This window comes from Canis lupus, chromosome 14, assembly GCF_011100685.1.
Source record: "Canis lupus familiaris isolate Mischka breed German Shepherd chromosome 14, alternate assembly UU_Cfam_GSD_1.0, whole genome shotgun sequence".
Taxonomy (NCBI): domain Eukaryota; kingdom Metazoa; phylum Chordata; class Mammalia; order Carnivora; family Canidae; genus Canis; species Canis lupus.
The window spans coordinates 60,876,670-60,899,174 of NC_049235.1; the positions used below are offsets into that span (position 1 = coordinate 60,876,670).

General features: G+C 49.9%; 1 protein-coding gene across 3 annotated transcripts in view; it reads right to left on the bottom strand.

Moving 5' to 3' along the window:
- Nucleotides 1-20,721, bottom strand: part of SLC13A1 (solute carrier family 13 member 1) — a 104,640-nt gene extending 83,919 nt beyond the window's left edge. For all 3 annotated transcript variants that reach the window (XM_038557516.1, XM_038557515.1, XM_038557514.1), the window contains exons 1-2: nucleotides 20,564-20,721; nucleotides 3,792-3,920 (exon numbers count right to left, since the gene is read on the bottom strand). In XM_038557516.1, coding sequence (XP_038413444.1) covers nucleotides 3,792-3,920; nucleotides 20,564-20,662 — 228 coding nt within the window. In that variant the 5' untranslated portion in view covers nucleotides 20,663-20,721. The remainder of the gene's footprint in view (nucleotides 1-3,791; nucleotides 3,921-20,563) is intronic.
- Nucleotides 20,722-22,505: the final 1,784 nt, after the last annotated feature.

Sequence of the window (22,505 nt, forward strand, 5' to 3'; positions counted from 1 at the left end):
TCTAGAGTGACCTATTCACTGCTGCCAGTGTGTAAATAATAGTGCTGACTCGTGTGCACCGAGCGCTCCCCACGTGATTAACTAGTTAATCTGTAAGCGTCACTGACAAACCAGAGGCCGTTCCAGGAAGGGGAGTGAAGATGCTGGTGATGCTGCGGGCGGAGGCGGTGGGGGTTGAGGAAGGGAGCTGAGGGCTGCGGCCCATACAGACGAGGTGGGGAGGCGTCAGAAGGAAACGACAGCTATCCCCATCCAAGCAACACCGTCCTGTGGAAGGCGAGGGGGGTTTTGTTGTTCTTGTTGGGTGTGTGCGTGCGTGTGTGTGACCTGGGATGTTTAGAGGAATGCTGAGCATCAAAGTGACTGAGTTTCACACTTGAGCTCAATAAAGATAAGTGACTTGGGCGCCCGGGGGGGGGCTCGGCGGCTGAGCGTCTGCCTTGGGCTCAGGGCATGACCCCAGGGTCCCGGGATGAGTCCCGCATCAGGCCCCCTGCAGGGCGGCTGCTTCTCCCTCTGCCTGTGTCTCTGCGTCTCTGTGTCTCTGCATCTCTGCGTCTCTCGTGAATAAATAAATAAAATCTTAAAAAAAATAAATACAGGTGAATGACTTAAATATTAAAAGTCTTGAAAAATAATATGCATCTTCGTGTGGGCTGTTGTAGGCCCCCACACAGGAAGCCTTTATTTCCTGAGTGACCTCATCTGTCAGGAATCCTGGAGGGAAGTCCCCGCCCGGCGGCCAAGGTCCAGCGGCTGGCAAGCGGGCCGAGGCTGACGTCGGGAGTGCGGGCTCAGCCTCCGCAGCGCCCGGGGCCAGGGCCAGGGTCCCTCTGGCAGCTGTCGTGCCGCCCGGCTCCCCGGCTCTGTCCTCCTCTAAGCTGTGGGCACGGAAACGCCCCGACTCCGGGGAGCCGGTCTCTATCTCAGCCTCTCTCTAAATAGTCGCCCTACTCAGTTCAGCCCGAAGAGCCAAGCATGTCCCTGCCGAACCTGAGGGTCCTCGGGGCGAACCCCCCAGGCCGCGGGGCGGGCCCCATAGGGACACGTCATCCCAAGAGCTCGCCAGGCCCTTCACCGAGAGCCCGCGGGCACTCCCGGGATTCGGGGCCGGGCCCAGGCGCTGTGGGGCGGCGGGCCCCATCTCTGGAGACCCTGCCCCCCGCGATCAGGGCGTGCAGGCCAGCGTGGAGGTCAGGAGGGAAGGGGAACGGCAGTGAGGACAAAGGAACAGGCAGATCTGAGATGCAGAGAGATGAAAGCAAAAGGAGGAAGGATGGCTTGAAGAGAAGGGAAACCCCAGAAAGATTCTTGTCCTGCGTCATGGGTTGGTAAAAAGAAAAGTCTGCACCCTGTGGCCAGACAGGCGCCCCCACGTCGTTGGGCTGTGGCCTAAGACCCGAGTCCACAGGAGCCGGACTGCGGGCCTGGTGCCCCAAGGACCTGGGTGTTGGGTGCTGGGCGTTGGGTGCTGGACGAGGGCACCCTGGGGCGGCTCCTCGAGCTGGGTGGCCAGGCCTGTGACGGGAGCCCCGAGGTCACCGGAGCCTCGGCCTGCGTCGGGGGTCGCACCTCCGGCGGGACTAAAGTCCTTCCAGCAGAGCAGATGGGTCACACGGCAAAGTTCATTGGGCTTTGTCTCTGGAGGTGGCAGGAGCGTGGACAAGAGAACACGGTGGCTTTGTCCTCATTAAACACAAACATTGCTTTTCTACATGGTGTGAAGCCAAACTGCTGAAAAGCAGCAGCTTATGCAGGACGTGAAAGGCTTGGCCCTGTCACTGGGAGGTGGGTGCAGGTGGGTGCAGGCAGGTGGCAGGTAGGTGGAGGTGGGTGGAGGCAAGTGGAGGCAGGTGGCAGGTGGGTGGAGGTAGGTGGAGGAGGGTGGAGGTAGATGGAGGTGGGTGGAGGCAGTGGCAGACAGGTGGCAGGCAGGTGGAGGTGGGTGGCAGGTAGATGGAGGCGGGTGGAGGCAGATGGCAGACAGGTGGAGGTGTGTGGGTTCAGGTGGGTGCAGGTGGAGGCAGATGGAGGCAGGTAGAGGAGGGTGCAGGCAGGAAGGTGGAGGCAGGTGCAGACAGGTGCAGGCAGGTGCAGGCAGGTGGCAGGTAGGTGGAGGTGGGTGGGTGCAGGTGGATGGAGGCAGGTAGAGGTGGGTGCAGGTAGGAAGGTGGAGGCCGATGGAGACAGGTGCAGGCAGGTGCGTAGGCAGGTGGAGGTGGGTGGCAGGTAGATGGAGCTGGGTGGAGGCAGGTGGCAGGAAGATGGAGGTGGGTAGAGGTGGGTGCAGGCAGGAAGGTGGAGGCAGATGGAAACGGGTGCAGGCAGGTGCAGGTGGGTGCAGGTGGGTGCAGGCAGGTACCAGTGCGTGGAGGCAGGTACAGGCAAGTGCAGGCAGGTGCAGACGGGTGGAAGTGGGTGCAGGTGCAGGCAGGAAGGTGGAGGCAGGTGCAGGCAGCTGCAGGCAGGTGCAGGCAGGTGCTGGTGGGTGCAAGTGGCTGCAGGTGCAGGCAGGCAGGTGCAGGCCGGTGCTGGTGGGTGCAGGTGGGTGCAGGTGCAGGCAGGTACAGGCAGGAAGGTGCAGGCCGGTGCAGGCCAGTGCAGGCTGGTGCAGGCCGGTGCAGGCAGCTGCAGGCAGGTGCAGGCAGGTGCCGGTGGGTGCAGGTGGGTGCAGGTGCAGGCAGGTGCAGGCGGCTGCAGGCAGGTGCAGGCAGGTGCCGGTGGGTGCAGGTGGGTGCAGGTGCAGGCAGGTGCAGGCGGCTGCAGGCAGGTGCAGGCAGGTGCCGGTGGGTGCAGGTGGGTGCAGGTGGGTGCAGGTGGGTGCAGGTGCAGGCGGCTGCAGGCAGGTGCAGGTAGGTGCCGGTGGGTGCAGGTGGGTGCAGGTGCAGGCAGGTGCAGACAGGTGCAGGCGGCTGCAGGCAGGTGCAGGCAGGTGCAGTCAGGTGCTGGTGGGTGGAGGTGGGTGCAGGTGGGTGCAGGTGCAGGCAGGTGCAGGCGGCTGCAGGCAGGTGCAGGCAGGTGCAGTCAGGTGCTGGTGGGTGGAGGTGGGTGCAGGTGGGTGCAGGTGTAGGCAGGTGCAGGCGGCTGCAGGCAGGTTCAGGCAGGTGCCGGTGGGTGCAGGTGGGTGCAGGTGGGTGCAGGTGCAGGCGGGTGCAGGCGGCTGCAGGCAGGTGCAGGCAGGTGCCGGTGGGTGCAGGTGGGTGTAGGTGGGTGCAGGTGGGTGCAGGTGCAGGCAGGTGCAGGCAGGTGCAGGCGGCTGCAGGCAGGTGCAGGCAGGTGCAGTCAGGTGCTGGTGGGTGCAGGTGGGTGCAGGTGCAGGCAGGTGCAGGCGGCTGCAGGCAGGTGCAGGCAGGTGCCGGTGGGTGCAGGTGGGTGCAGGTGGGTGCAGGTGCAGGCGGGTGCAGGCGGCTGCAGGCAGGTGCAGGCAGGTGCCGGTGGGTGCAGGTGGGTGTAGGTGGGTGCAGGTGGGTGCAGGTGCAGGCAGGTGCAGGCAGGTGCAGGCGGCTGCAGGCAGGTGCAGGCAGGTGCAGTCAGGTGCTGGTGGGTGGAGGTGGGTGCAGGTGCAGGCAGGTGCAGGCGGCTGCAGGCAGGTGCAGGCCGGTGCAGGCGGGTGGCGGCAGCCCTCCCACGCAGCCCTCCCGCCCCGGGGGCGCAGCCCGGGGGGTGTGCGGCCGGGGGCGCCTGCGCTGCGGGGTGCTGGGCGGGGCGCGGGGGGCTCCGGGCTGGGTGTCGGGGTCCGGGAGCGGCCGTGGGGCCCCGGGTCCCGTGCGCTGTCCCCGGGGAGGACCCACCTCCTTGGAGGCCGTGATCCCGAAGAGCGGAAACAGGAGTCCGGGCAGCAGGGCGGTGACGGGCAGCGGCAGGGCCTCCGTGAGCCAGAGCGCGGCCACCACGGCCAGGGTGTAGGCGCATTCGGCCTCCTGCGGGCGGAGCCGGGAGACGCGGTGAGGCGGCGCGGAGCACCCGCACCCGCACCCGCACCCGGACGGCACCCGCACCCGCACCCCACCCCCACCCCCACCCCCACCCCCGCAGCAGCCCGCCCCCAGCAAGCGCTCCTGGCCTCCGCCCCAGCACCCCCGCCCCCCACACCCCGGCCTCCCCCGACCCCCCAAAACCGAGCCCAGAAGGCGGGAAGCGGCAGGAGGCTCAGCAGGAGCCAAACCCTGGAGCCCGCGAGGAAGGCGACGCCAACCAGTCCTCCTCCGCGGGGCTCCTTCACCTCCCCGTGGGGGGGACCGCGCACAGCTCCTGGCTCCCCCCGGAGCGTGCGCCCCTGAGCCTGCCCCCCACATGCACCCCCAGCCCAGCCCTGGAGTGTGTGCCCCTGAGCCTGCTCCCCACATGCACCCCTGGCCCCGGAGCATGTGCACCCCTGAGCCTGCCCCCCACATGCACCCCGGCCCCGGAGCATGTGCACCCCTGAGCCTGCCCCCCACATGCACCCCAGCTCCGGGCCTGCACCCAGTCACAGGCTGCCTCCCCCGGGCCGGTCGCACGCGCTGCCAACTGCACCTCCCGGCCCATGGCCCGCCTCACGTGGGCCTCCCTGTCCTCCCATCACCACGGAGACGTGGACCCAGAGAGAACTTTGCTGCGAGTGGTCTCCGAGGAGGAGTTTAATGAGGGGTTTTATTTATGCTTTTCCCAGGGCAGCAAAATTTCTAGCTCTGCTCCCCTCAGAAGCCCCCTCGTAGGGTGTTTGCTCACCCAGCAGCCCTGCACCTCGGGCAGAAGCCTCAGAAACCCTTCCGAAGCTGCGACCACGCTACGTCCTCACTGTGTCTTTTGAAAGGAGGAAGCAGAAAGGGGTTCGCAGGTTGACAGTTTTATGGAAAGTCCCGTAACCTTGACAATAAAGCAATGGAACAAAGCCAGGCCTTGACTGAAACTTCCTAATTTGCCCTGGAGAGAATTTGTGAATACGAGCTCAATTAGGTCATTAATTATTTTTTAAAAATATATTTAATTTATTTATTTTAAAGACAGAAAGAGGTGAGCAGGCGGGGGGGCAGAGGGGGAAGCAGAGACCCTCCAGCAGATTCTGAGTTGAGCCCGGAGGCCGAGGCGGGGCTCCATCCGCAACCCCGAGGTCATGGCCTGAGCCGGGACCCGGATAGCCTGGGCCCCCCGACAGCCCCCCGTGCCCCCACACCAGCCTAGCTGTGCATGCCCGGGCCTGTGGTCCTCCTGGCGGACACGCGGGGACGCCCCGAAGTGCCTCCTCCCGACGGTGCTTCCCGTCCTGCTGATGAGAACCTGGGTCTCCAAGATGAGTGGACCCGGCACCAGCCCGCCTCCCCGTCCTCATCGTTCTCCCTCTCTGACCCACCCCCCAACCTGCACCCCCTTCTTCCCAGGCCGCCCCACAGCCACCCCGTCTTCCAAGGATCCACTTGGAGTTTAAGGGACCGGCCGCCTGCCGACGCTGGGAGCACCAGCTGCAGCTGAGCGCCGGAACAGAAAAGTAAATAGGAAACCCGGCGCCAGCTGCCACCACCCCGGCCTCATCCCAACACGGGCCTCCTCAGCGGGACGTCACCGGCCGCTCACGCGTGGCCACTTTAAAGCACGATCAAAAGCAAAATTCCAAGTACTGAATTATTAGTTTTCCTAACAACGTTCCTATTTCACCTGGCCCTTCCCTGATGCGAAATCAAGTCAGGGATTTTCAGTGATTTATTGGAAATGATCTGAAATCCTCATCTTGCATTTGAGGCCCCGTCCACTCTGACTGTATGAAGACCTAGCCCACGACCTCATGGCATCACGTCTCTATTCCTAGAGTTGATTTACATCCTTCTCGGTGTCTGGGCTCTGACCCCCGCTCCTTATCACGCAGCCTCCTCCTGAACTTGAGTAGGTAATGGTGAGCCAGGATCCTGCGGGGAAGTCCCCAGGGGCCCTTAGTCACGGCTCTACCTGCCTGTAACCACACTCTGGACTCTTGGACCCTGCTCCACAAGTTAGATGAAGCAGTTGCAAGCTGATGACCAAGCCCAACAGGAAAATACGACGTATTTGACTCACGATGGAATGTGTGTGAGTGTGTGTTTCCTTAGAATTATGATTTATGAACCAACACATTTCATATTAAAAATAAAATCGGGATTTCTGGCTTTCCTTGAAAAACTGAGGAATTTGGTAATGCTAGGACCATATTCTATGTCAACAGTCCTTTGCACTCAAGGGGAGCCCACCCTTTAGAGACAGCCTTGTGCTTTTCAGTTGTGCACAGCTCCCCGTCACTTTTCTGGCTTCCCTGCTCAGCCTTTGTGGGCATTTGAATAAAATCTCTGGTAATAAAAATGCTACCCAGATACCCTGCCTTGCGAGTAGATCTTGCCCTGCCGCTCCAGAATCAACACACAGGCTGTCCCTTTGCACTTCTCTGCACCCCGCCATGTGGCCCCTGGACCCGCAGCTCACACAGGCAGACATCAGGCCCTCCCCAGACTGAATCGGGAGCAGGCTTCCCAGGTGACTCCTGCACAGGCTGGAGTTTGAGAAGCACCGGGTTACCTCCTCCCCAGACCCTCCCCCTTATCTCTAACTCTGGGTCCAACTCGGAAACCAGACACTTGCTTCCAGGCCATGTCTTGCCTAAGTACAATCCCTACACTCAGAACTTATTTGGAAAAGTTGCCCATCCTTCAGAGTTAAGGTTCAAATTTATATCTTGTCTATGGAGCTTCCTCCAAACACTCATGCAGATTTTATATATATATATTTTAAAAGATCTTATATATTTATTCATGAGAGACCCAGAGAGAGAGAGAGAGAGGCAGAGACACAGGCAGAGGGAGAAGCAGGCTCCATGCAGGGAGCCCGACGTGGGACTCGATCCCGGGTCTCCAGGATCACAGCCTGGGCTGAAGGCAGACGCTCACCTGCTGAGCCACCCAGGCATCCCCACATTTTATATTTTTGCATATAAGTCCCAGGGGATTATAATTGTAGCTGGCTAAGGCACCACACCTGCATTGTCCTTAAAGAGATAGCTTCCCAGAATCTGTGGGAAATGCCCCATTTTTCATAACTTAATGAAAAATCAAAGCATAGAAGAGAAGGAATCGGGGCTGGTGGACAGGAGGGCAATCTGCCTCAGTTTGGGGGGATAGTGCTGGTTTACCCCTGTTGTATTGGTGTCTTTCTGATTAGCAACCCTTTTCATTCCTAAAGTGTCCCTCTTTGATAAACGACAGTCGTCCTACTGATGGGTCCACCATCCCAGGAATACCTCCTTCCAGCTTTCTGTCCTGTGATCCTTCTTGGTCAGGCTGGGAGAGGTGGGCAGGAAAGTACTCTTTCCCACCAACACTCTTCAGGCTTTTAACAACAGAAGGCTAATCCAGATACGATGCTTTTAAGAATCTAATATTAAAATATATAGAATCCTTTTTTTTAAAACCAAGATCTAAAAAAAATAAATAAAAATAAACAAGATCTACAAATATCCTTGTTAAGAAGAAGCAACAAAAGATAAAGGAAAACATTCCATTGTTTTCTGTTAGTCATATAGTTAGTCAAAAAAAAAAACACTAATATCAGGGTGAATAATTTTTGGCAAACACATTCTTCTGATGAAGGAGAAAAATTGTCAGTTGTCTGTGCTACCACTAGAATTGTGTCCTGGATAAAATTCCTTCATTCCATCAGTGGAAATCCGGAGACTGACCCGTTATCTGTAGCTATAGCATCTTTGTTTCCTGTGGATCCCTTTCATTTTTTTTCTCTTCCCTCTCTTCACCTTCTCAGCAAGCGCCTTACTCCTAAAATAGAGCCTCTCTACCATCATCGCCGCTGTCCACCACGGCGACCGCAGCCACTACCGTGAACGATGGTAAAGCTACGGGAAAAGAAGGCCAGTTGTCAAGTCCCCCGCCCCTTCCAATTCCTCTCGGGTATGGGGAAGTACTGTTGTCTTTATTAAAATGAACTCTGCAACCATAACAAGTAACAATTTGAGTAAAATTTTGTTCTAGAAATAGCAAAGAACTTTAGTACATGAGTTCTTGAGCTAAAGTAGAGCAACACATTAATGTCTCCTTTTTTGTTTATTGTGATGGAAAATACAGAAAGAAAAGGAAGGTTCAAAATTCTAAGACCCATCTTACAAAAAATATTTTTTAAATCATGATTCATTCTAGGACGCCTGGGTGGCTCAGCAGTTGGGCATCTGCCTTGGGCTCAGGGCGTTACCCGGGGTCCCGGGATCGAGTTCCACATTGGGTCCCCATAGGGAGCCTGCATCTCCCTCTGCCTGTGTCTCTGCCTCTCTCTGGGTCTCTCATGAGTAAATAAATAAAATCTTTAAAAAAAGAAATAAAATCATGATTCATTCTCAAAATACCACACACATGAAACAAGGGGTGGAGGGAGCTGAGAGGGCTTCCCTAAATAAAAATACCTCAAAATAAAATAAAAGGACAAAATTTTCTGCTCAAAAATATATATACTCCCTACCACTTCCAAAAATTACATGGACAGAGGTAGTCGTGCCGAATGCAGATGTTGCAAATTCCGTTACACAGGATGAGGCAGTGGCACTTAGCCATGGTTTCCTGCCTCGGTGGGTACAACGTGCCTCCCTGGCTCCGGCGGGGCCACCTCCACCCGAGGGATGAAGCCGGGACGTGTAGACTGATTACCCATATGGATAAGAAATTCCTCTTCCCTGACAATAGAACAAAGTATTAGAACCCTGCTAGCAATATATCTTTTAAGAGTTTTTTAATGAAATACCAAGAACACATGAAAAATAATATAACACACTCTATGCTTCAAATTTTTAAGCAAGATTTGGCCACATTTGCTTGAAACTTTTTAGGAAAATAAAACATTCCTCATATAGTTCAAGACATGTAAGCCACTTCTTCATTTCTCTCTCCTCTGTCAACCCCAAAGTCAGCCACCGTCTACGGTGCGGGTCGTATCCTTTCCATCCATGTTTTTGTGGTTTTCCTACACGTAGACATGAACACACTGACAAACGACACAAGATTTTAAGACTAAATAAGGTTTACTGTATATGTTATTTTTCGGCTTGTTCTTCCACTTGTGAAAGAAGAAATATATTATTTTTCACTCTATCATTTTACTCATGTATTTCAAATGCGTTCATAGTGATACACATAGACTTATTCATTCCTTTTAAATGGACATGGCATTTCTTTTTATGAACATATTACAATTCATTTGTCCATTTTCCTACTGAAGGCTATTTAGGGCTTTTCTCCCAATTGTTCATTATCATAAGGCTATGAACATCTTCGTACGTATCTTCGTGTGGATAAAGGAAAGAGATTTTCTAAGCTAGAGTATAAAAGTAGTGGTGAAATTTCTGAGTGGAAGAGGAGTCCAACTGTAGGGATATTTGCCCATTTGGTATCCAAGATGGTTTATCAGTTTATATCAGTAGCAATAATGGGAGAAAATTCCACCTCGCCAACTTTGGGTATATTGGGCTAGTTTATTTATTTGACAATCTGATGATATGGAAAGTTCCTCTTAATTTAATTTGTATTTGCTTGAATACCTTAAAGTATTTTTTCATGGTTATTGAAACATAATTGTTTCTCTCATACAAATTACCTTATTTATAGCCTCTTACCATTTTTCTGTTGCTTGTTTGCTTCTCTTTTTCATGGATTTGTAGAGTTATTTTTAGAATTCTTATCATTTCTTTATAACTTAAATATTTCCAAATATTTTTCTTGATCTCTGGCTCCTCTCTGCAATTTGCTTTATTCTACTTTTGGTTGTAGTGCAGTTATTATCAAATTCTTTGCTATGTTTTTACGACCTTGTATGAGAAATTTTTCCTATATTATACACTCCCATGTTTTTTGTCTAAAGTTTATAAAGTTTCAAGTGTGGGGCCTTGATTTATTTGTATAGGAAACAGACACCTTATTTTTCATAAATGGGTAGCCAAAATGCCTGTCTTTTTAAATTAGATGGTCCATCTTTCCCCCACCACTTCCTATTGCTCTATATTTCCTGTGCCAAATTTCTACAAATGCAGGCAGATAGGTTTCTGGGCTCTTTATTTTGTCCCTCAGTCATCACCACCTTTTGAAAATCACATATCGCAAAATTATTAAACTCTTTTCATTATTACAGCTTTTCAACAAGTTCTGCAATCTGTGTCTCAAGCCCCCATCTTATATTTTTCTCAAACTTGCCTTGATTCCCCTTTGTTTTCATTCTATTTGGAGTGCTTTCATCGCTGTGCTTCCATTCTCAGTCTTAATTGTCTTCTTGCATGTTGAGATTTTATTTTTTATTTTTTAATTTTTTTAAAGATTCTATTTACTTATTCATGGAAGACAGAGAGAGAGAGAGAGAGAGAGAGAGAGAGAGAGGCAGAGACCCAGGCAGAGGGGAAAGCAGGCTCCATGCAGAGAGCCTGACGCGCGACTCAATCCTGGGTCTCCAGGATCATGCCCTGAGCTAAAGGCGGCGCTAAACCGCTGAGCCACCCGGGCTGCCCGAGATTTTGTTTTCATATTTATGCTGTGTGGTAGTTGTTTTATTTTTGTGCATATTCTTTCTGTATTTTTTATTCCTCATCTAGAATCTTTACAGTTGCCTCCAGTTAAGTCCCTAGCTTCCCACCTGGAATGTCTTCTCCTGGCAGCCTGGGGTCCTGTCCGGCCAGGACCATGCAAATCCACTCGTCTAGCCGGACCCAGTAGCTTGAGTCATGTCCTAGATGAGAGGCTGGGAAGCGCCTGCTTCCTGTGAATGCTGCACAGACAGTTGTCGATGTAGCTTTTTTTTTTTTTTTTTTTTTCCTGGTAGCTACAAGAAAATTACTCTCTGGCCCTTAGTTCAGGTCATTGAACTTGCCTGAACCCAGGATGATGGGAGAGCATTTCAATCATAAGGTTCTCACCTTCACTACCCTTGTTTGCTTGTCTGACTCACTCTGGTCCACAGGAAACATGCATCTGTTTAGAGTGGAGGGTGGTTGGGGTGGAGGAGCCCTAACTGTGTGAGCTGAACTGCTGATCACAAGCTTTGTAGATGCAAGAACTTACTTAAAAGGTAAAGACATCTAAAGTAAGTTGTCAAGTAAATAGACAACGCTGCTTTTCTGTCTTCTGAATAAGTAAAAGGATGCTTTATGAGGATGCTACCACACACCAGGTACAGTACTTGGAGTTCCGCACAACTCCTCTTATTTAGTCTGCACCAAAACTCTTCGAGGTAGGCATTGCAATTGCCTGTTCAAATAGAGATCAATGACCACATTGCTAAGATGAGGTAGAGCCGGGCTTCAATCCAAGCAGAAACGCCACGAGAACATATATTTTGTCATTTATTGCTCTGTTCCCAGTACTTAAGGCAATGCCTGGCGTGTAGTGAGCACCAGTAATATTTGTTGAGTTGTTTTCCTTTCACAGTTTTGCTGTGTTCTTCCTACGGTTGTTTCTATTTATATGTCTTGACCCCTATGTAAAAGTCTTAATCACTACCCTAGATATAAAATTCTTCAGCATAGGAACCTTGCTTTCTTTTCTGCATTCTCTCCTACCTGCTGGCACTGGATATCGTAACCTCACCCCACAGGGGGAATGTTTCTCCGTGTTTCCCGGAGCTCTCATCTCTCTTGCCAGGAAACAAGAAGTAGAGCTAAAACTTTTCCTGAGTCGAACACTATCTTCCCCAGGCCCCACTTAACAATAATGCAGTCGTATCTCGTCTTCACCACCTCAACCGAGTGCAGCCGGGGTGCTCGCTGCAGAGGCAGGAAGGCACATGAAGCCATGACTAGGCAATTTGGATAATGGCTTCTCCCCCACAAATTCCGACTGTCAAACTGTCTTGGGAAGTGCGGCTGATTATATTTAAAAATCACCTTGTTTCTCTTTTAAATTATACCTCCAGACAGAATTGAAATAAAAATTAGTCTGTAAAACATAGTTTTTTTCACCCCTTCCCTCCATTTTTTAATGACACTCTGACGGATATTAGGGAGCAATTTGGCTGATGAATTAGTACACATGTGGGCACGATCGCTCAGCACAGCTTGAGAAAAGCAGGACCAATCATGGGCCTCACTCGCTGCAATTGATTTTCTAAAGAGAACGCAAAGCAATTAAGAAAGGAGAAAAATCATGCATTTTAAATCTGGGTGCTACGAGAAAAACACTATTATTATTTGACAGAGCCTGTAAAGGGCTTGCATAGTTTGTGATACACCTACCCCTTCTGCGGCAGGGATTTCTCAAGACTCAATCCATATTAATTGCAAGGCTTAAAATGATTAGAAATATTCTCCTGTTGGAAGATGAAGAGTAAGGAGGAGCTCAACTTACAAAGTCAAGGAAAAATAACTAGCATTTCTTGTTACTTTTTAGCCCAAATGGATGGCAAGGAAAGGCCATGGGTGGAGTCACTCTGCCAATTACTGGAGAATGTTTAACTCCCTCTTTCCATTTGACCCCTGCAGCTAGTTAGCGAGGGGGACGTGCTGTCTGCACCTGCTGTGCACACGGTGGCACCAGACAGGTGGCCCAGCTCACTAGCCCCGGCCTGGGGGCCAACGTGCAGGGTGCACCACCGCCTCCGGACCCCGGGCCGCCGTGGCCTTCGCACCCACAGCCGCCCACAGATGCCGCTGGAGGCTCCTCCAGGGCCTGGTCCACTTTACAGACGAGGGGGGCCGGGGTGGCTGCAGCCCCTGTCGTTGAGGGCCACCGGGGCTTGCGGCCGCTCCTGCTCCTCCCGAGTTGTGGTCACCCTGTGGCCCAGGCAGGGGACGTCCCCTCCTCTCTCGCTTTGTGATTAAAACCCAGAGACGATGGAGGGAGGCAAACTGGGCACGAGCTCCTAAAGGTGGGACACAAATCCTAGTAAAGACGCAATGTCCCTGATGGGCTCGGGAGCCGCCCAGACTGCGTTTGAACCCCCTCCCTTCCTTCAGGAGGCGGTGAGCTGGGCAGGTTGCTCCACCTGTCATCAAGTCTCTGCTCATCAGGGATGATGATGGGGATGATGGGGATGATGGGGTGATGGGGTGATGGGGATGATGGGGATGATGGGGATGATGGGGTGATGGGGATGATAGGGTGATGGGGATGATGGGGTGATGGGGTGATAGGGATGATGGGATGATTGGGGTGATGGGGATGATGGGGGTGATGGGGGGATAGGGTGATGGGGATGATGGGGTGATGGGGACGATGGGGGTGATGGGGGTGATGGGGATGATGGGGTGATGGGGGGGATGGGGATGATTGATGGGGTGATGGGATGATCGGGATGATGAGGATGAGGGGGTGAGGGGTGATGGGGATGATAGGATGATGGGGATGATGGGGATGATGGGGATGATGGGGGTGATGGGGTGATTGGGGAGGATGGGGGGATGGGGATGATGGGGATGAGGGGTGATTGGGGTGATGGGGGGAGGGGGGTGATGGGGTGATGGGGATGATGGGATGAGGGTGATGGGGTGATGGGGTGATGGGGATGATGGGGGTGATGGGGTGATGGGGATGATGGGGATGATGGGGTGATGGTGGGGTGATGGGGATGATGGGTGATGGGGATGATGCTCGGGTGCTGGGCTGCTGGGGTGCTGGGTGCTGGGGGTGCTGGCTGCTGGGGTGCTGGGGCTGCTGGGGCTGATGGGGTGATGGGGGTGATGGGATGATGGGGTGATGGGGATGATGAGGATGATGGGGATGATGGGGGTGATGGGGTGATGGGGTGATGGGGATGATAGGGTAATGGGGGTGATGGGGTGATGGGGTGATGGGATGATGGGGATGCTACTGAGGATTTCTCAGGTTGCTGTGAGGCGTAGACTGCACGGTCACCTTTATTACTGTTGCCAAGCCAGGCATAAAAATGGACCTCCTCGTCTACCAGCACTTGCTGCGTCCCCTTGCTACACTTCCACTCTATCTGAAGTCCCTTCCTTTCCCCATCTTTCTTCTCCTGTGCCCTATCTTTGCCTCTGAGGCTGGGGAAGCTCCCCATCCTTCTGTGGGGACAGGTCATCCTTCTGCGGGGACAGGCCATCTTTCTGTGGGGACAGGCCATCAGCCCTCACCCCAGCATCGCTCTGCAATGGCCGACGTCTCCAAGGCCTATAGGCCCGGGGGAAGCACACTGTCCCCAGGCCTGGGCCAGGTGCAAGGGAGCGCCGAAAGGACGTGAGGCCACAGCCACAGCCCCCTTGTCCAGGACAGAGTGAGGGAGAGGGCGCCCCAGGACCAGGGTGGAGGATGCACCCCCAAGACTCCAGGCGGCCGCCCAGGGACTTCATCCAGGGAGATGATGCTGGTGTGGGAGCTGTGAACGCGGGACCAGGTGCTGGGCTGGCGGGCTGGTTGTTAGGGCAAATGCATGGCAAGATCTTAAAGGCCCATCAGTGTAGACACGGCTTGTGTAGACACTTTTTCCCCTGTAGGCAAAGGGAAATCACCGAAGAAGTTGGACCAGGGGCGCAATAGGACCAGGTTGATATTTTGGAAGTAGCACTTGGGCAGGAGGCCTGGGGGAGAAGACTGTGAAATGGTCCATGGGAAAGAGAGGGGGCGGCCCGAGGAAAGCAGGGCCGGGGGAAGGCAGATGACGGAGCAGATGGCTCAGCGTGGAGCGCCGCCTTGGGCCCAGGGCGTGATCCTGGGGACCCGAGGTCAGGGCCCACGTTGCTCCCTGCAGGGAGCCTGCTCCTCCCTCTGCCTGGGTCTCTGCCTCTCCCTGTCTACCATGAATAAATAAATAAAAATCTTTAAAAAATAAAAGCAGATGGGAGGGGGTTGGATTTTGGAGATGAGGCAACACAGCCCGATGACCTGAAGCACCTGAGATGACACAGGTTTCAGCCCTGGGAACGGGGTGAAGGCCAGCAGGTTCTCTGAGATAAAGAAAGGAGCAGCAGGTGGTGGGCAATGGGACTGGGTGTGGCTGGGGACGTGGAGGGGCTGGATGGAGGAGGATGACTCCCCGGAGATTAACTACCTTTTAATCACACGTCTAGACACAAATGATTTGTTTAAATCACTTGGCACATATTTATATACAACCTTGTTTTGTGATTAATATTTGCCATAGCGTAGGTGGCAACTGTGCAAGCTACTTGGAAGCTGAAGCATTCCTTTACACTTACGCTAATATCCCACAGTTCACTTAGCGCAGCACTTTGGGCTTAGCAAGTTCTCATAAGATATTCGTGGAGAATATACACCAAATCTGGATTTCTTGGTTTTGCTCATCGACCACATTACTATTACCATGATTTCTCTTTTTTCTTTTTCCTCGCCCTCCATCATTCTGATGCTCTTTTGTGGCTAAAATGCTTACTTTCTTGGAGTTTACAGCATTTCCCCCCTTATCTTAAATCCCTACCATATTTTAAAAGAACATTTAAAACAATATCAATTATTTCTGTTAATATGCTTATTTGACTTGTCCCTTTCAAAGTTCATTATGTTTTGCTTGGAATTCCTCCCTTTCCTCTTCTTTCACTTGTAGTCTTTTTAAATTCTATCCCCTTCATTTTCATTTTCTCTGTCAGACTTCCCTCCTTTTAGTACATTCTTTCTCACTTACAGGTTTGCATTTCTCTATGAGCACAATATTTCTCCCAGATTTTTTTTAGATTTGGCACCATAAGTCTCTCATTATAGATCATTTCTTCTATTTATTATTTCTATCATAACTTTGAAATTCATGATATGGGGACATCTGAGTGGCTCAAGTCATGATCCCCGGGTCCTAGGATAGAGCCCCACATTAGGCTCCCTGCTCAGGGATAGATAGAGCCCCAGCTGATCAGGGAGCCTGCTTCTCCCTCTCCCTCCTTCTCATGCTGTCTCTCACTGACTGTCTCTCAAATAAATACATCTTTTAAAAAAAAAAAAGGAAATTCATAATGAAACAGATGAATATATTGTGAAGGAAACACAGGTAGCACGTGACAGCTGCAGAAATACCACTGGCCCTTCATGCTGTGGTTCCTCCCTCCCTCACCAGCGCTGTGCCTGTGCACTCATGCTCTGCTGTGTTGACTCTCCTGTTCTCTCTTCAAGTCTCTCCTCATGTAAAATATTTTGCAGAGAAATCCTGATGTATCTGAGAAATAACTGAAATCTGGTTTTGGTTTTACAACCAATCAACTGAGGCAAGCAGCTCAATATCCGTGTGTCTGTTTCCCTTCCCCTTATCTCGGGAAGGGGTCCTAGAGCACCTGGGTGGCTCAGTCAGTTAAGCAGCTTGAGGGTCAGACTTTTGGTTTTGGCTCAGGTCAAGAGCTCAGGGTCCTGAGATGGACTGGGCGTGGGGTTCTCTCAGGACAAAATCTGCTTGCAATTCCCTCTCCCTCCCCCTTCACTTATGCTCACATGTGCGTGTGCGTTCTCTCTCTCTCTCAAATAAAAAAATAAAATCTATAAAAAGGAGGGTCCTAATTAAAGACAAATCAGGGATAAGCCAGACAGAGTGAGACATACCTGGAAGAAATGCACTATACACACAGAAAATATTATTGCTCAATTTTACCACTTACAGCTCCTCAAAAAACCCGGGCCTTCTTTCTATCTCTTTGTTTTATTAATAGAGAGACAAAGAAAAGCCAATAATTGAAAAAAATGAGAAAAGACATAGTACAGAGTACTGAGAAGAGCAAAAATTAACAAGATACTTGAAATAGTAAAAAAAAAAAAAGAAAGTTGCAAGAGGATATCGTTGGAACTATGGCATGTACTCTAGGCCAATTTTAACTTTTTTTCTGGGAATACTTAAGAAACTTCCTCTCCAAAGTGAGAAAAATTCAGTGCAATTATTAATTTCATTCAATTATTTACATTAGTAGGAATAATATTACAGGCTTGTTTAATTGATCACTAACAACTACTTGGAGAAAGACTAAGACTACCTCTGTGCTTATGTGACAATAAAAAAGACAGCATTCCTGATGTTTTAGTGTGAAGCAATGAGAAAACAGGATTCCTTTAGTAAAGTGATATTTATCCCAACGTATTACGAGTATACATATCACAACACCGTGGAAGCCATAAACACATAGATATTCAGTTGTGGTTGAAATCTCGGCTCTAGAGTTAGACAGATGCTGATCAGAAACATCTATATACCACATTTTGGCAAGGTATTTACTTGTTTACATCTCTGCTTCTATCTGCAACATTGGACTAATAATAATAATAATACCCAATTTATAAGGATTAAATTAGAGCTTCTGTTTGACTTATGCCTGGGAGCATATTCTTCTTTGCTATAAAATATTTCCAGGAAAACACTGAAAACCACAATCTTAAAATTTCTTCCAACTAGAAGATAGGAAGATGCCAACCTAATGCTGTGATCCTGGTGGACATCTGGGCACAGGTGTGAAGGGGGGCAGCATATCCTGACAAGCCCACGTGACCTACGTGTGCAGCTGGGACTCTGGGACTTTCAGCAAATGGCACAGACGACTGCTGCTTCGGTGCAGGCCCCTCCCTGTGGTTAGAATCACGGCAATGATCTACCTTCAAGACGTTGGGTAGCATGAGGTCAACTGAGGAAATGGCTGAGATATACCTCGCCTGGGGTTTGACCCATCCGAAGTATTAACTCAGAGAAACACCCGAGCTATTGATAGCGACTCTCCAGTCACACTTTATCTAACTGTGCAAAATAGGGGGTCAATCTTCAAAAGTATAAGTACGGAAAAGACATAACTACTGCTTAAGCATGAGCTCTGAGTTCTGACAGAATGTGGGTTTAAGTCCAGTTCCTACAGTATCTGGGTGGGCGACGTTTGTTGGGTCACATATCTGTGAGCATCAATTGTGATGATACGATATACATGATTGTCTTATGATTAGTGATGAAGGTTAAATAAGATAATCACGTAGGATGCCGAGTGGAGAGGTGCGCTCTGCGAAGGGTTCCCTTCTCCTTCACTCTGAGTAATTCACCATAAAACCACGGAGGGCTCCTTATCGTTGACGCCACATTTCTGAACTGAGATGGAACTAAAGTAAGGGGTAAGGCCAGTCCATAGAAACAACCCAATAATCGGTAGAAAATGGGGAAAAAGTCAGTCAGTAATTCATTATTCATCCTACATTGTGTAGATTTACTGTGTCTTTACAAATCAAAATTGATTTTTTTGTTTTGTCTGGATTCTTTAGTTGTTCTATTACTGAGTGTTTAGAAGCACTGAGTTCTCTAGTTCAGTAACCTAAAAGTCATAATAGGTTGATTTGCGTCCTTGTCTCAGTAGCCTCTACTTTAGGTTCATACCCTCCAAAGGCCCATATTCTTGGAAAAAAAAAAAAAAAAGTTCTGCTTTCATTGTAAGGAAGAGTTAAAATAATATTCTTTGAGTTTATTCAGCAGTTGATTGAATGATTGAATATGCATTTGAAGCAGCCAAAAATGAAATCATGTTATTGTACTAGGAAAAAACCCTCACATTAACATTGATTGAGTTTTAACAAATGAGCTGATTAGCGGAAACGGAAAGAGGAACACAGTTCGTCAAATGCAACTTGGTGCCAGGTCTCTGGTCTCTCCACAGGCCTAACGTACTCGTATCATAACACCTTGGGGAAAAAAATCAGTGACTGCATTTCTTGGCAAGAATACACTTTCTGATTAATGAATCATGCGCTGAAACCACCGCTTTTTATTTATTTGGTTGTTCTCCCTTTCAAAGAATTTATATTCACTGTCTCTGAAAATTATGGAAGATCATCAAAGTGTCATGTATGAGTACATCAAAGGAGCAGCACAGAAGATACGCAGCCGCAGCCTAAGCTTGCATCGACTTGTTTGGTTTCTCATTTTCTCCGCCATAAGTAAGGACTCACACTGAAGCTAACCAGAAATATTAAAATATAGCAAGGTCCGGGTATGAACCAGGATGCAGTCATAGTGGAATGGTAGTAGTCACCAGATCGGGGGGAGCCCCAGGCCCAGGGCAGTTAAAAGGGAACCACCACACATGCTAGCCAGAGGAACAGGTCTACAAAGGGGGCTTGGGCCGAGCATGTGGATGAGAGCCCTGTGTCGTCTAGTGGCCGCCAGAGACTCCTAGAGGAGTCCTCAGAAGTAGCTAGATTAGGAAGGGAAGACGGGGAGAGGGGAAGATTAGCCCCACAAAATTGGAAAAACAAAACCAACCAAACCAAAACAATGGACTGTGCCTGTTGCTATCACTAGACATTCTTTAGGGCTGTGAGGGTTCAGAAGGATGTTTGACCAGAAAGGGGTGGGGAAGGTCCCTTCTCCAACAGGGAACTGTGAGACATTAGTGGGAAGAGAGGCCCAGCCAGGGGTGCCGCTAGAGCTGGTGGTTAGTAGGTAGCCAGGGCAGCAGGGGCCAGTCCCTTCTCCAACTACCTTGGTAGCCTTTCCATTAGCTCACATGAATTCCTTCAGAGTCCCAGCCCAGGGGCGGACTGCCGAGGCGGCTGAGGATCCCCTGTATCGTGATTACTGTGATGCTATTTTAACCCAGACTGGTAAAACCTTGGTTGATGCTTGTTGGAGAAGAACATCAGAAAGGCACTATGGGACGGTGGGAATCGCTCCAGCTGTGGGTCAACACATTTGGGAAACTCTTGCAGCCCAACTTACTGTGTGCCAGCTGCGCTCCAAGGAAGTGAGAACTTCCTTGAACTTATGCATTTAATTCTCACAACAAGCCTGTTTCTATCCCAATCTTACATATAAGAAAATAGAAGCATAGGGAAGTTAGCTGGTGTGCCCAGGTCCCTCAGCTTGTGTACAAGTGGTGGACCTGGGACCTGATGCAGAAAGCCTAGCTCCAGGGGTTGTCCTCGTGCCAACTGACAGTCATCATGCTCATGCCTGGCACAAAGAATGCTCACTGTTTGCTGATTCAAATCATTTTACCATGGAATTAAAAATGTCTTGGGTTTATTGTTCCGGACTAGTAGACTATTACTTTAAAGTAAACAGAAAAATGCTTATAAGGGTGCCAAAATGAAATAACATCTCAGATGATCAGAACATGGTGCAATAACTTAATTTTCTTAACCAAGGAAACTTAATTAACCAAGGAAAATTGCTTCGTGCTTTCAATGTTGTCTCATCCCATAAGGAAACTATATTACTCGGGGGTTTGGGGGCCCACACCAGCCAGGGAGCTGACATGTAAATTAGTCTGTGCTAGACCCTGGGGCTCCCGGTTGCTTTTCCAGCTCTTCCCCGTATCGCACGGCTGCCAGGGCGCGGGGCACGGATTGGTGCTAATCCAGGATCTCCTTGGAGATTGATGACCGGAATGGGAAGGTCCCAAGCGATGTGCTGCTTTTGCTCTTCCTCTCAACTACTAGCCAGGCAGAGAACAATTCTGACTGAGTATGTTATTTAATTATTCTAGTTAGTCATACTGAGAATCGATCAACATTAACCACGAATAAGGAGAAAAACACAATGTATGACCATCGTGACTTCAGCTGGAAGCAGCACCTTCCCTTCAGCTCTGAACCGGGCCGTCACACAGAAACAATAAGGGACAACGAAATAACCCAGGAAAGCCATCAGCCTCCTCTCCAGGTTCACTCACCTTGGTGCGAACGATGATTGGCAGCGGCAGTAAAACCAACGGAGGGAGAACTATAAGGAGAAACCGGCGATAAACTAAAATATAACTGAAGACTTTCATTGTCCCGAGCAGGAGCCTTTGACAGTGCTCTCCTCAAAATAAGGCAGACGTTAAATAACCAATGTGGATTAATATTTCTCCAGCCCATCATCACCATTTCCTGCGCTAGACGGATCAACATGAGTTAAAATTAAATCTTGATTTTTATTGTTTTACTGTCACAATTAACATGGAGAGATAAGCCCAAGAGTGTTTGCAAGAAATCACATGCTACTTGCTGGTGCGGCTTTTTGAAAGACAGAGTTGTCCTTCCTTTATTTAATTTGTTCACATTGGCTAGAACACTTACCGGCCGTATCTAGGGGAAGGCAGCCTTGGGAGGTAAATTGGGTCTGTCTACACTGCGGCCCCTCTGCCCCTCTTGACGTTCCCTGACTCTCGGTCTCTGCACTTGGGTGGTACCTTGGGCATCTCTACCGGCTGCCTCCGGTGCGCTTGCAGGGTGTGAATTGAAATAGCAATCCCCGTACTAGGAGCTTCATGTATGGCAGCGTGAAAGGTAAGGGTCTTGGTACAGGTGGATTTTTCTAGGGCTTCTCAGATAACGCACTGAGCCAGCCCTCGACACTGCCTACGGGAAGCCTGGCTCAGAGAGGAGCTCCTGACCTCTCTCATTCAGGAATTCTCGGCTCTCGTTCAAGAGGTGGATGACGCGGCTCCTGCTGTTGAGCAGCATTTCCTCCCCAGTACCACTCTCAGCTGCAAAATGATTTATTCACCATTTAAAAGCCAAGTTCTGTGTATTTCTTGAACCCTATTGCCTCTTTTGACAGCAAACCAAAAGTTACCATCAAGCCTTTTTATTTTATTTAAGATTTTATTTATTTATTCATGAGAGACACAGAGAGAGGCAGAGACCGAGGCAGAAGCAGGCTCTGTGCAGGGAGCCCGACATGGGACTCGATCCGGGGTCTCCAGGATCACGCCCTGGGCTGAAGGCAGGCACTAAACCGACCGCTGCGCCACCCAGGGATCCCCTATCAAGCCTTTTCAAACCCTCCTTGGTTCTACTCCTTCAGGATTGAGCTGATGCTCTTGTGCTGATATGGATTAGATAATTAACGGGAAATCTGCACAGAGATGAGTCATGGGGGCCACCCATGGGGTGAGTCCGGGGAGGGGGTGTACGTGTGTATAAGCACAAATGTGAAGATGGGGATGTTTATGATAGTGATATGGGGGATATATTTTAATAATTATATTATATATATTAATTATCATATACTTTATATAATTAATTAATAATATAAGTAATATTAATATATTTTAATACATTTAATAAGGACTCTGGTTTGTTTCTCATTATAATGTAAATTAATAACCCAATGTACTTCAACTAAACAACTACTAAGCACCCAGTCCTAGGTGTCAACAGAACACATTTCTTTCTGTAATTTATAGTCACTTTCTCTTGGCATAAATAACCTTGCTCCGATGCAGTCTCTAGTTGGCATTGAGACCTTATTTCTGATTCCACACTAATGGAACTCTGCTTTCTTTTCCTACAAAGAAAATAATTCTTTCGCCAACACTTACTTTTTTTTAAATGTAGGTGAAGAAGCATTTTTTTCCCCTCTAACTGTCTAAATTTCTAAAGATACATAACACATAGTGATTCAGGGATATCAGCAGAGTAAATAGGAAAAAAGTCTCCAAACCAGAAAAGTCACATTATATCTTGAATTTCTCAGGTGAAAAAAAAAAAAAGAGAGACGGTAATTACAAATGATAGTAATAAATAGTGATCAATAATACTAAAAAGTGTTTAAAAAAAAAAAAACACGTTAAAGGAACAGAGTTACTCAAGGCCGTCTCAACACTTCTTTTTTTCCTATGTAACACC